Source organism: Colletotrichum abscissum (genome assembly GCF_030869225.1).
Source record: "Colletotrichum abscissum strain IMI 504890 chromosome Unknown Scaffold_8.1, whole genome shotgun sequence".
Taxonomy (NCBI): Eukaryota; Fungi; Ascomycota; class Sordariomycetes; order Glomerellales; family Glomerellaceae; genus Colletotrichum; species Colletotrichum abscissum.
The window spans coordinates 515,963-529,536 of record NW_026850525.1 but is presented as its reverse complement, the minus strand read 5'-3'; the positions used below and the strand labels follow the sequence as shown (position 1 = coordinate 529,536).

Below are 13,574 nucleotides of genomic sequence, written 5' to 3'. Positions count from 1 at the left end.
ATTGGAAGACGCAGCACCACAGGCACCGTTTCCCAAGGCTTGCAGCAGTCTCGATCTTTGCCCCTCCTCGCGCTACTGATGTCGCATCTTTGGGGGTGGAGGTCGTCACACTCGCGGTTGGTCTGGCGTCTCGTTTACTGCGTGCGTGTGCTAATGTGGTCCAGACATGCGTCCTAAACATGCTGCTAATGTACGGGACGACGACTCCATACGTAGTGCCATTTCATGTCTCTATGATTTATCGACCTTCTTCACCGCCAGATGACAGAAGTCGATAGCAACCAACCAACACGGAATTCACTGTTCCCAGCAACGGAACATTACCGGCATCTTCCCTCGAGAGAACGCAAACCCCCATCCCAATTTTTCCGTCTCTGCTCATTGCTGAACCTCACTGCTGAACCACCCATGCCCATTTTCGAAGCAGAAGGCCAGAAGGTTCCAGCTCTGTGGGAGCAGCTTGACTTGCGACCGAGCTCTATGCGACGAGTGACTCTGCGTCAAGGGTCAAAAAACCAAAAGTCACAGACGCTTCGCCTGGCCCTGCCCACCATGATCCCCACACCAGCACGCCGGCGCTTAAACCTCGACCAATCCGCTGCCTCCCCGCCGACCGTTGGTGATGGTCCTGACGGGAACCGGGACACCGCGGAACCCCTGTCATTCCCGCCCTCAAACCAATCAAGACCCCGGCCATTCTGAGGACAGGCGCTTAGCAAAGTGAGGTGACTGGGGGTCCTCCACGGCTTCGCTCCGTACGCGACCACCCACCCCCATGCAGTGCCCGGGATGCTGGGTCGTACCATGGCCGGATCTGGCAAGGCGCCTCAGGCCGCTTTTGCTGGTCCTTTTCTCGACTTCTTTCTGACTGGACGTTTCGCCTGCTTGGTACTTTTCTTTGGCTTGACGACACGCCCTTGACTGCGTCTGAGCTGTTGCTGTTGACTCTGTCCCTTGGCGGTCTCCGAAACGCAGTGTTCCTTGGATCTCAACCGCGAACCTGCAAGAGATGCCTTCTGGGACAAAAGCCAACTAAAAGAAAGGAAACAAAATCACACAGACGCAACATGCACACCTCGGGGAGTGCATGTGCGTATCTGTATGAGTGTGAGGCAATCATGGACCTCTTCAGCCGTGGTCTATCCCCCAAAAGACGACGAAAAGGTTAAGCGGACCACGGAGGAGGGGAGGGGGCCGTAAGGAACGAATTTGGGAAGACATGGGTGCGCCTTTCTACACTTCAGTCATCACCGCATTGCCCATCACGACTGCAACACCAAGCCACGACTAGCAGCGGAAGGAGGATGATGACGCCCCGGCGCCAGCAACATCAGCAGCGGCGGTGGCAGGAGCAGCATCTATAGTGCTGTAATGTGATGCCCGCTCTCCGGCCGGGACTTGACGCATCACCGCCGAACCATCACCCCCCATTCCAACCCCATCTAGCCTACCTTCTGCCGGGTGGTTGCCCCCCTCCCCTCCGGTTCGATTGCACCGCTTTCCAATGTTTTCCCTCATATTGGATCACTGAAGATCGACGGCTATTACATCGATCCGTCATCGCATCCCCCTGCTTGGCGTGGTTTCCCATCTGATGGGGAGGGGTATACAACTCGGCTGTTCAAGAGAGAGCGTACCAAACCCAAAGTGTGACGGGATTGTATGGGTATGATGAGGTGAAGGGCAGGATAAGGCGGACGGGATGGCATCCCCCATCTCCTCAGCGGAAACCGAGGCGGGGGGAAAGAAGGGTACAGCGGCCAGCCAGCTGAAATTGAAGACAAGCTACGGTCAGATGGTCAATTATGACGCCCAGTCACACGATTGAGAGCAAATATTCGATGAGTGGATCTCCGAGAACGTGGTCACGGCTCTTTACTTGGAATCACCATACGTGGGTTCGACACCATGTCCGCGAGGAACTGGAGCAAGATCTTGGAACAAGATATTTTTACCTCTGAACATCATAAGAAATCTACCCGTTTCCTCGTCGACTCCACCCGGCCGGCCATCGCGGCCTCTTCTCCCCCTCCCCGCTAAAGCGCGGGACCATAACAAACCCACGATGCTGGCGGCCGCTGATGCGGCCGCGCTGCACGAGGATGCCCACGGTGCAACGATAAACAAATAAACACAGATACATACACAATGATTCGTCACAATTGCTCTTGCGGTGCGAGAGTTGTCCTCGAGAGACGCAATTTAGTAAGGTTAAGATATACACAGGATGCTGATATTAGGCTACCTGGCTCGCTGTATAGTAGGTATCTTGCCCACCCCAGGGAGATCTCCTTCATCGTCTTCCAAAAATTCCAAGACGCATTCAACCTTTCTCCCCCATTCAGATAATCAAGTCCGCCCACCCAAATAGTTTCTGGTATCGAACATGAGCATCGTAGAGACGCCAAAGAACTCCGTTTGGCCCGGTCCCAATCGAAGACCGGTAGATGATTCGAAACAAAAGACCAACCATTTCCCTTCTCTCTTTCGCAACATATTCCTTGAGATGAACCGATCAGTGATTTCACCCTCATGTTTGCCTCCATATCATGGTATGCGCCAGCTTGTGTGCGCCAAGTTACTTCCGTTAAGTCATATCGTGGTTAAGTCCCTGCGTGGGAAGAGCCTGCTTCATCACATGTCTTGCTTCTCTTTTTTGTGGCGCTAGGCCTAGGTCGTCAAATGGTACTGCGTTTTTGCTGAAGGTAACGTTGTTGAGGTGATGGTTATGGTGAAGGTAGGTAGGTGGAATAAAAAAGAAGATAGATCGGGATATGTAGTGCCGATGTTGTGTTAGGTTAAAGTGGATGCGTTTGCTTTGGTCCAGTTGTTCATTCCACCTTCCTCCTCTTCCCCTTTGGCGCGGGGTTCATCCTCGGCGTGTAAGTTACTGTCCGCGTGACCACCTCGCGGATGTGACGCACGCTAGTTCTCGAGGGCTTCTTTGAATCATTCAACCTCTTGGCCTTGAGTGCTGCGTCCCAATCGAATACTGAGTGAATCGATCTGGCGCTGAAGGGTGACCGTGCGCTCATTGGTGAGTCCAGGTGAGATACTGCTGGAGAGGGCGGGATCTTGAGGCTCGGAAAAGAATTCGCACCGGTGGGAGGTGCTGACATTGGCAGATGTGTGAATGGGCTTGGCGGGATGGCCGGTGCCGTAGCCGGAGCTTTATGCTCGTGTTCACACTTGCAAGAGATATCGGTCTGCTCGCTGGTGGCGGTGGAAGGCAACGAGTCCGGCGTGGACTCGGGAGTAGTCTCGCCAGAGGTTGATGGCTTGAAAGCAGCCGGTGAGTTGAGAGACATGGCCTTGAGGAAATCCGTGTAGGCGGTTGGCGGGCTAATGGGTGTCTTGATGGGAAGGTCCTTGCAAGACATGGGTCTGGCAGAGAGCGGAGTCGAAGCCGAGAACATATTTTCCGAGGGGAAAGTGCTGGTGACGGGCGTGGCCAGCTGGGCTAACTTGGGTCTGTTGACGGGCATGATGGCTTGAGGCGGAAGGAGACGCGGGAGAAGAGAGAGGTAGTAGCGAATGTGTGCGTGGAGAGAGATGTCCAGTCAACTTAATGACTCTGACGTGGTGAGAGAGGAGGAAGTCAGGCTGCCTACGAGCTGCAGAGACAAGTCGCCTGAGGAGAGAAGGGAGAGAGAAGACCGGTAGTTGCGAGGGTGGGTGGACGTTATATTATTTCGAAGAGAATGCGGTGGGCGCTTGTGTATGTGTGCGGTCGTAGTGTAAGTGAGCCGGAAAGAGGACTGCAGTGCGAGGTCAAGCTCTGACGGCGGCAAGGAGAATGGAAGGTTTTAGGAAGCTGATGTGCTCCCGGAAGTCTGGTCTGGGGTTGCTGGGGGCTTGAACAGGTGGGCAATAACAAGCCAGTGCTATTCGCCAGGAATGGGTTTCGAGTTTGGGCGGGAAGACAAGCAGGCAGACAAAATGTCAGTCTTTCCAGGTCGGCAGGCTGGACAAGGGAGGGGCAGAGTTGTGAGAGGGGTGAAGAAGGGGGCGTCTGGTGATGAGATGCCGCGGACGAGGGGGAGGGGTGGATGGCCTGAAGAGAAACAAACAACAGAGAGGATGTAGAGCCTGCACCAAAAGGCTGCGGTAGCGCGTGAAGGATTCTGTGAGGTGAAGAGGAGTCGTGATGTGTTGGTGACAGCGGATACAGATGGTCCAACGAGAGGAAAGCAGTGGCGCGCGGCGGGAGCGTCGAGGAGAGCGGTTGACACGAACAAGAGCGAGAGCGTGCTGGTGGGGAGGACGGGACAGTAATCGAGAGGAGCGGACGCGGGAGTCGAGAGAGACTGAGGTTGACCGGGGTCTCTCTAAAGCGGCAGGGAAGCAGTGGGTGGATGAGCTGGGATTGGTCGTGGAGCTTCAATAGACGACGGTCTGATTCGTTGCGCGGGCGCGTGTGGTGTGTGGTGTTCACTGCCTTAGTGCGTGCTGAGCCTGCTGCAGGAGACAGCGAAACAGAGAGACTGGACAGAGACGGGAACGGGGCCTGTCAGGGCAGTGAAAGAGCCAAAGCGGACAAGGGGTCGATGAACTGCTGCCGCAGCAATTAATTTGCCTCTATTGGCGTCCCTTCTTTGGACGAACCGGCTCGTTGCACGCCAAAAGAAAGCGGGCAAATTTTGTTCTGGGTTGTGACCTACACAGCGGTTGGCCTTCGTCCCGTGCTTTGCTGCGGTGCCCGAAGCTGCCGTTGGCTGTGATGGAATAAGGTAGACTGGCTTTTTGTTCCGGTTGTTTGCGTCTAAAGACGACAAGCCAATGGGAGTGGCTTGGCTTGAGGAAGCGGTTGGGGTTCGGCGGATGGCTGGGATCACCGTTTGTCCCGTCGCGCGATCGTGGATGCCTCGTGGCCTCTCGCCCGGTAAATGTGATGAATGTGTGATTATTGGATGAGCCTTGGTCCAAGGTATTAGTCGGGTGTCGGGTAGCAAGTCAGCTAAGGCAGGCTCAGGTAGTGGCGTAGTGCAATGACGATGTTGCTTTGTACGGATGTCTCGTCGATTGGGATTGGTTGGCTATCAAAGGTAACCGGCACCTGTAACTCGTAGTCGTCCAGTGAATAGGTATCTAGTATCGTCCCAAAAGCGGAGGCTACAAAGACTCGCAGCACTGGGTGGAGGTGATGCGCCGTGTAAGTGGAGAGAGGGATGCAAAGCCAGCTCAGGCGGTGGATGGTAGGAGAGGCAACAGGGACAGAGACAGAATGCCGTAGAGAAGCAGAGACAAGCGATCGTAAAGCGCGAGTAACTCGAATGCGAAGCTACCTGAGCTAGCAAGAATCAAGAAGGCAGTGACCCGGCGTGGAGAGGCCTCGATTTCTGGTCGGAAAGGCTGATACAGAGGCGTGATTGGTTCTTGGAGGAGGCTCGCGGTGAGGTGTCGTGCAGTTGCGGGCTGTCCGTCGCTGGGTCCAACGGGGCTGCTTATGGGCGCTAGCAGAGAAGCACTGTAGCCAGTCAAAGAGGTGGAATTGCAGTGGGAAGACAAGAGTCGGCCGGGGCAGCCGTCCGGAGGGTGTTCCGCGGTTGAGCTGGCTATTCTTAGTGCTGTGTGTCTATGACTGGTGATTGGACGCTGGCCGAGGGCGCTTTCTCACCTGTAAATCCCCACGTCGTCCACCAGATCTTGCAGATGAGTCTTCTGCCGGGAAGATGTGTCGAGAACCGGTCCCGATAGTGATGAGTGGCGAGGCGGAGCAAGAATCTCGTTGGATGGCCCGGAAGATTCGAGGCTAACAAAGACGGGACACAAGAAAAGACGTCTCGGTCCGATGACGATGAAGCCGGGGTGGGCAAGAGAGGAATCGAGAGGCAAAGACGAGAAACAGACGTCGTCAAGCGTCGTCAGACCTCGTGATGACAGTGGGGCCGAGAGAAGGCGCCGGAGCTGATTGATGCCGCAATGAATACGGACGGGAGTGACAGCTGAACAGGGGAAGCAGGATGCAACCAGTGGATGATGAGTGCACCTGATGATCTGAGATGAGGTGGATGTCAAGGTGAAGATGCCTCGGTCTGTGGTGTGAGGCAAGAGACCTGGACCCGAGAGGAGGACAAGAATTTTGCAATGAGGAAGGAAACAAGGGTGTGAGCCGAGTGTGATTGCCTTGTTGGTTCTGGTGTCGGTGTTGGTTGGTGTTGGAAGGAAGGAAGGAAAGCGCTTGGCTCTCGACTTCTTGATTTGGGGGGTTTTCGAGTGATGAGAAGGGAAAGGGAAGGAAGAGCTGAATGATCACGGGCTTCCTTCTTTTTTTTCAGCATCACTATCGACCGGATTGAGCCACCGTTTTATTCAGCGGGCAGTCCATCCATACGAGTTTCTTGTCTAAGGTACTCGGCCTCACGATCCATCTGTCAAGCGCCTGCCTCCATTCGCGACCTGCTTGACATCGACTTGGTCGCCCAAAGTCAAGACGAAAACAAAAACAAATAATTGAAATTCGTTTTTTGAAGTTCAATTCCTGCTTCACTCCGCGCGCGGCACCGTTCGGCGTCTCGACTCTCGACACTCCCTCGATCGATTTGAGCCTATCTTTCCCTCTCTTCTCAGGCGCTCTCCATCAAAGGACCACCATACGTCCTATTTCCAGCCACATGGCCCAGCAACCAGATCTCGCCAGATCCCAGAGCGCGCGCCATATGAAGCATGCCGGCCATTGGACCTGGCTGCCACCACGCCGTTGGCCGTCAGCGACCCGGAGAATTGCAGACCCATGCACGCAATTTACCCCCAAGCATCAACTGTGAGGAGCGGGTACGTGGCCGGCCATCTCTTCTACCTGCCTCCGATACACTTTGGGGGGGGCTCTGCTCCGGCCCCAGTCCGTACCCGGCTGTCATACAGCGCGCGCCTCCAGTCAGTACAACGTTGGGCCGCGGCCCGGTCGTCGACCCTCACCACCACCGTCTCCGTGTCAAGACATCATGGACCGGGTCACCTCTCCCAACCTCCCAGACCCCGATCCCGTCTGCCATCCTGCTCGCCGACCATTTTGCCCACTTCATCATCTGCCGACTCTAGACTCCCTGTTTGTGGATGGTCTAGATTCATAATTCTGGTGATAAGCGCCAGTCCGTGGCCTGTTCTATTCGCTGGCTCAAAGGAGATCGAATCCTTCGCGCCTGTCTCCTGCAAGCTCCCTGGCATCTCATTTGCCAGATCCACGCCAGCTTGCGCGCCGCAAACTTTTGGAGTCAGTTTTTTATCTCGCCGCCCATGCTCACTATGCAGCCACACAATCTCGTCAACTGCTGCCCTGAGGCACATTCAACTCGTGTTGGTCCACGCAAGCGGTGTGTTGTGTTAGTGCGTCTATGGCGTCTTGCGAATCCTTCCGTTGGGCTTCGATGATAGACGCGACGTGGAGGATCCAAACAAGTTGAATCTTGATCTTGAAAGACCAATTGCTCTCTGAGTTGTCGCTCCTGTATGCCTTGGGTCGTCCATCTCAAGGCCCTCGGCCTGAAGGATCGCGCTTAATATGTTATGCAATCGATCGAAAGAGACTGTGCACTTGCCTTGTAAGACTGCGTAGACGCCCCTGAAGACGACGATCAAGCTCTTCTCTTGCCACGCCCTCGGCGTTGCTAGTAATCCGTTCATTTGCCGCGCGATACTTCAGCATCGAAGATTCCAGACAGCAGAGTCAGAGATTGAATCAGGTTTTCTAGTTCCTTCAAAAGCCAATGATTCCTCTGATATCCTCGAAGGCACGTTGATCAAGGTACGTCCTCGCGCACCAGAGTCTACCTTAGTCGCCATCTCCTACGTCGCGACGCTCATCAAACAGATCAGAGCAGCATTCGCGCCTCAGATGCAATAACAAGCGTCACGGGATTGGCTGGCCTTGTTCCTCGATAGGACGTGATGCCATCGTGAGCCGCTGGCCTGTTTTGCTGGCCGGGACTATTCATATCTAAGTGCTATCTGTGTATGGCATTGAACGGACTCATCAGTATCGCGGAGGATTCCCCTTACCTAGCGAGGCAGCCAGGCTCAAGAGAGAGAGAAAAAAGAGTTCACCTTGGCAGGCCACATTTCTTGGTGCACATGCTGGGAATCGAACTCGAACTCGTAGCCTGTCGTCGAGTAGGCTATGAGCGTGATTTTGTTGACCTTGGGCCATTCCACCACCCAGCCAGTTTATTCTCATAGCGACCTCAGTCGCTCCTGAGACACAAGCGGTGCGAGTAAGCGGTGCGAAAGAGACGTGGCTAGGGACTAGCTACACCCCCGAGCTTGCGACCAAGGTGATTGTAATGCTTCTGGCCGAGATCTTGTGGATTCTACTTTGATTGAGCGCGAGTTCAGTATTTGCTTGGACTTGGGGGCTCTGTTTGATTCATCTTCGTGATGTGTACGCATATATAGACGTCGACCTATATGTCCAAGAGCAATGAACCGAAGCAGCAAGCCACCACAATGTCCCCGTAAATTTCAGTCTCACCGTAAGACATGAGAATCGCCCACGATGGTTAGTTATAAGAATAAATCGCGTGTCAGTTCCGTCACATAAATTTACACTCTTCCCGCCTTCCTTCTTCAACCGCCTGTTGTTACGTGGCAGAATACGCCCCGAAGGGCACCTAGAGCCAGGCAGTATATAGTCTGCGGAGACTAAATCATGCTTCCTAGACTAGATAATAATGAAGACCGAAGATTCCCTCAAAGGCTTTGATCTGCCAGGATCAACAAACTCCGGGCCCATGGTGGTCAACGGAATCTGCTGATTTGGTGCCCTGGTTGAGGAGTGTCTTTCCGTTCCCTACAATGCCTGTTTTATATAAGCGACGAAGTCTGGCACTGGTTATTGGCGAATTACCTCTACCAGACTAAGAGCAGGATAAACCTACCGCAGGACCCCTTGCATTTTGGAACTGGCCAGGGTGCCTTCTGGCCAGTATCGCACGAAAAATGGCCTCTCTTCGTACGCTACCGCCCTAGGGCGTAGACATTAGTCGTTCAGCTCCACTGAGCTCAGTCTATAAGAACGTCCACAAACACGGGCGAGGAATAATCTCACTCATTCTCGCGGACCTTCTTTAATAAAACTTAGGGGGTATGGTCTGATCACGGGATAGGTCTTTCTCCTCAATGCTAAATAAATATGAAGAACCCGGAAGTAGCAGGTTTAGGTATCTACCATCATACCATTTTCTAGCGTCGTTATGAACGGAGGATTAATACACATGTCTTTTGCGCAACGCGAGGCCGAGTGCTAACATTCCCGCTTTCGATACAGTAACGTTATAATTAGGAAATGGTAAAATCTTTATTTAGAACATCCTTAGGCGTTCACATATGTAGTTCAGCACTAGATTATGATAGAGCTAAGGTTCGCATAAGGTTATCGTGAGATGTAAGGCCTCGTCAAACGCTATAATATCTTAGTCATTAAGCTACAAGCTACTTTTGGTATCTTTGTAATATCTTCGTAATCGTAGAATATCTACTTCATCTTGTAAGATAGCTTTCGAGACTGTTCATCGTGGAGACGCCAAAAACACTTTACATCAAAGCAGGTATAATAGGGGCACATAAGCGGCATTGGTATCGATCTCGTTCACCATCCTCGCCACTTTTTTCTTTCTAACCTACTGGAGCCTTTCCATCTTGATCTCGCGGATCAGTATCTCCTTACACTTCACCATTTATTTCCTACAAAACGTCCTCGCCGACGATGCGGAGGTCAAACCCTCCCAACAGCGACTACTATCCCCACCAATGCGTCTTCGTGAGGTGAGATACTTTCCTGGGTGGGATCCATCAACATTGGCCTTGGCATTATACGCGCACAACAGCCCTCCATGCGCCTCCTCGGCGCCGATGCTACGTCAGTAGGCGACGGCCCCTTGAATGGCACCCTTGTGATTTCTCGGCTACGCGTTGTCGCGACTGTGGGCAATGTTCAGAGTGCTGTCGTCTAGTCTACAGGCTGTTGTGAAGCTGGCGGCGTGACGGTAGTCTTCGGTCTTCCATTGGGTGGTGTTGACATTGCGCAACCAGAGGCCGTGTCGGAGCTCACATAGGCGGCGGCTAGTATGCAGAAGCCTGGGTAGATTAGTAATATGGCTCCAAGGAAGCCGTTGTGGAACTGATTAGGTGCATTATATCTTCACTTACAGGATTCAATGATGCGTTGTTGGTGTTATGGGTATGAAGGTGCACCGGTTCTCGTCTGGGGGACGCGAGGCGCAGGCTACAATCTGAGCCGGGGAGGTGTGATTGATATGGAAGGAACGAGGCGCACTTATACCGTGCGTGGGTGAGAGTATTGTTCAACATCCTGGCACAACTGACGATTCCATGCGACCTCCAGGCAGGGCGCATGCTTTACATCCAGGTTGAGGTCGCTCCTACCTCAACCAAGCCCAATCGATCCCTATGGTCGAGCGGTATAACGCCCTGGTCCGTTAGTAACAGAACTTGGTATGAAATCTCGAGAAGTCAACGAATTGAGGGTTTCGTAGGGGCTCAGTTCGATTTACGGACTGAGCACCTGAGCTTTTGATTTTTTTTCCCTTTTAACATGTTCTACTAAATTCAAGTGTCGATAAATTCTTATGTCACTGTGTAGAGTAGCTTATACCGCTCCACGATATTAGTGTATATATTAGCAGGGCATCCTGTAGGCCGAGGTAAAACGTAATGTTCTGCAATAGGTATGCTGTTTCTGTACCTGAGATTGTAGGATAAGGAGGAAGTAGGCGGCCATCCACATCTCTGAAGTGGAAGGAGATAGGTGGTATGGGCCGGGCAAGGAAGTACCGCATACCCAGCCCATGCCACCTTCCATCTGACTAACATTACCTCTCTATCTTGATTGCTTAATACTCTGATATATATAAACTACATGTACTACTCTAGTGTGAACTCACCCAGGTCGTATTAAATCTTCGCTTCAGTTCAAAAGGGAACTTTAGGGGGGGGGGGGGGAGCAAAAACAACAGGAGCCACCGAGGGTTAAAAGCCGGAGTCCAGGAATAGTCCGGATCATCACGTACTAGGCAGCCAAGACTTCACGACCTTCACCCCTCGGCCATTAGATACTTGTTGTTATGATGAGAAGGCAAAAGACCTCCTATGAGGCATACCTTGAGGGTTTGCTAGTGCTCCCCACTCTGGCAGGAGCGACGTCGTGCGGGCTTGTCCGCAGGCCGACCACCCAGAGCCCATTTACTATTACGTGTTCGTTACGAGGTATTATTTCTCCTGGAAGATCATTCGCGTTATGCCTTCCTCGGCTTTGAGATGGAAGGGTACTATATAGGTAAGTTCCGTCTGGCCGTGTTGCTTCACATACTTGGTGATGGCTTTAATAGAATTAAGTCTCTGCTAATTCGCTCTTCGATAGAAGTCTCATCCACCCGTTAACTCGTTCGCAGTCCCTGGCGGCTTAGCATGAGTTCTCAGAGTACTTGGCCAAGGCCTAAAACCACATATGAATCCAACGCCAGAGACGAGTTATAAAAGCAGCACCTCGCAACACTCAGATTTTCCTGTCACATATTCAGAAGGAGATAATTAGAACATGGAGGAGCGTTGAGATGTACCAGTAACGTCTTTTTGTATAATCGAGGCTTTAGGGAGGGGGTCAAGAGCATGTACTTTACTTACATTAGTACGTAGCTCATGAAGAGACACCTGCTTCCAGATCTAGGGCAGTGGAATTGAAGGTGATACTCCACTATTCAATGTCTCAGGCTGCCTACCTAGTAGGACCAGAAGACTCGGGACAGGGTGTTTTCACTGCTTAAGTAGGTACGTCCTGCTGCCAGGTACGTTGGGTAAGGTGGTGATAATGCACTTGGATCCTATCTCGATGCATTGCTTCTGTACCGGGCCACTGCCAATTAGAACGTCTCCAAGCTATTGCGACAAACATTTCCGTCAACCGTGGAAAAATGCCTTCTGGTTATCAACTTTAGCTAATGAAGTGCTTTCCAGGGCAGATGGTAGGCCCTCGTACTCGGGGACAAGCTCGACGTCAAGCTGCTGTCTATGATGGAGTGTATCGTTAAGCCATACAAGATCATTCCGTCTTCATCGTAGGAGTTGACGAGCGAGATCTAGAAAGACGTGCTTACATTCACGTCTATTCTATACAAGTGAGTACCCTCTGGTATAAAAGCGCTCAGGTATTTCGATTTTGACCCAATAAGAAATCAAGCGGGCGTGTCGTCCTGCATCTTCAACCGATACCGGTGACGAGGAGATGGAACAGCGATCAAGAGCTATGCAACCACGCTGCTGTGATACGTGTCAGATCTTACTGAATCAGCTGAATCATATAGACGTAAATAGCACAAAGAACTCCAGGCTAGATCCGTCATGCATCCCAATGCCCCCCTCTTATCCCTGGTGCCCTGCCGCCTGCCTAGGTACTCGACATGTGTATCCTGCCCAACCGTGGTTCATAATGCTCGTTAGAAATCATAGTTGCCGATCACGAATATTATACCCGTAGCTCAACCGCAATCTTATCATCCTTACCCACGACTTCCTCCTCGCCTCCTTTACGTCTGCGACTCAGCTCGCTCTCGGCAATAGACCGGATCAGCTGTATCGCCAATTCGGTACCTCTGGAGACGGACGCCTCGGATGCGTCGGACGGGACGTGGAGGAACGTCACTCTGCGGTGCTTCTGTGCCTTCCACAGATGCGCTAGGCTGGAAAAGTAGATGAAGTCGCAGAGGTAGTGTCCCGCGTCTTCGGATATACGGAGATCGGATCCTTCCTGCGCAAGAGATTAGCACTCGTCTTCCAGTCCCCACCTCACCTCTGGACTGCACCAATTCGTAGTCGTGGACGGAGACTTACCGGGCTATGATCCTTCCACCGCTCCAACACATCAGCCAGATCCAATCCCGTCTCAATCTCAGACGGCATGCCGTACCACACCCAATTCTCGCCCTCCTCCCTTCGCCGATCCTCGTCCTCGAGCTTCTTCCCGTCCACGTCAGGGAAAGCGTAGCCGTCCCGGTGACCGCGGCGCTCAATCGAGTAGAACAGCCGCGGTCCCGCCATGCCGATGTGTACGGTCGCGTCTATGCGCGGATGAACTGCCGGGTCCCATAGCTGGGGTACCAGGCGGCGGACGTTTTGGTAGTTTACGCGAATGGCTTCCGGGTGGACGAGGATGCGGACGGGTGGGAGGGGCCGAGAGGAGGACGAAGTGGAGGGGGAGGTTGAAGAGTGGTGATCTTTTGGGTTCTTGGCGCGGAGGGGCGGGAGGTATGCTGGTAGAGAGTGGGCGATTTCCCAGGAGGGATTTACGGGGTATTGGGCTTTGAAAGGCTGCGATGGAGGGATTGTTAGCTGAGAAGGTACTACTTTCGTGAAATGAGGATGCTTGTTCTCGCGGAGCCATGCGCGTCGTCCGTCGTCGGTTGTGATGCGATGGACAGTAGTTACGGCGTGGCGGGCATGGCGGGGTAGGAAAGGAGGGGCAGTCGGGGAATAGAACGGGAGCCGGGTGGAGATGTAGAAAAACGTACGCCGAAGCCAGTGACGAGCACCGTGAACTCGTCTTGTGAATCAATTTGTGACCCCAT

At 52.9% G+C, this 13,574-nt stretch overlaps 3 protein-coding genes across 3 annotated transcripts; all 3 read right to left on the bottom strand.

The window, feature by feature from the left end:
• Window positions 1–2,831: 2,831 nt before the first annotated feature.
• CABS01_04188 (uncharacterized protein) lies at window positions 2,832–3,485 on the bottom strand (the record flags this gene model as incomplete). Its single annotated transcript, XM_060537559.1, has 1 exon — window positions 2,832–3,485. One exon carries the CDS (start codon window positions 3,483–3,485, stop codon window positions 2,832–2,834), a length of 654 nt encoding a protein of 217 aa, XP_060390404.1.
• Window positions 3,486–6,014: 2,529 nt separating this feature from the next.
• On the bottom strand, window positions 6,015–6,281 carry CABS01_04187 (uncharacterized protein; the record flags this gene model as incomplete). Its single annotated transcript, XM_060537558.1, has 1 exon — window positions 6,015–6,281. The coding sequence occupies one exon, from the start codon at window positions 6,279–6,281 to the stop codon at window positions 6,015–6,017; it is 267 nt and encodes an 88-aa protein (XP_060390403.1).
• A 6,194-nt stretch (window positions 6,282–12,475) lies between these two features.
• On the bottom strand, window positions 12,476–13,574 carry CABS01_04186 (uncharacterized protein; the record flags this gene model as incomplete). The annotated part of the gene is made up of 3 exons (XM_060537557.1): window positions 12,476–12,757; window positions 12,841–13,317; window positions 13,518–13,574. The coding sequence occupies 3 exons, from the start codon at window positions 13,572–13,574 to the stop codon at window positions 12,476–12,478; spliced, it is 816 nt and encodes a 271-aa protein (XP_060390402.1).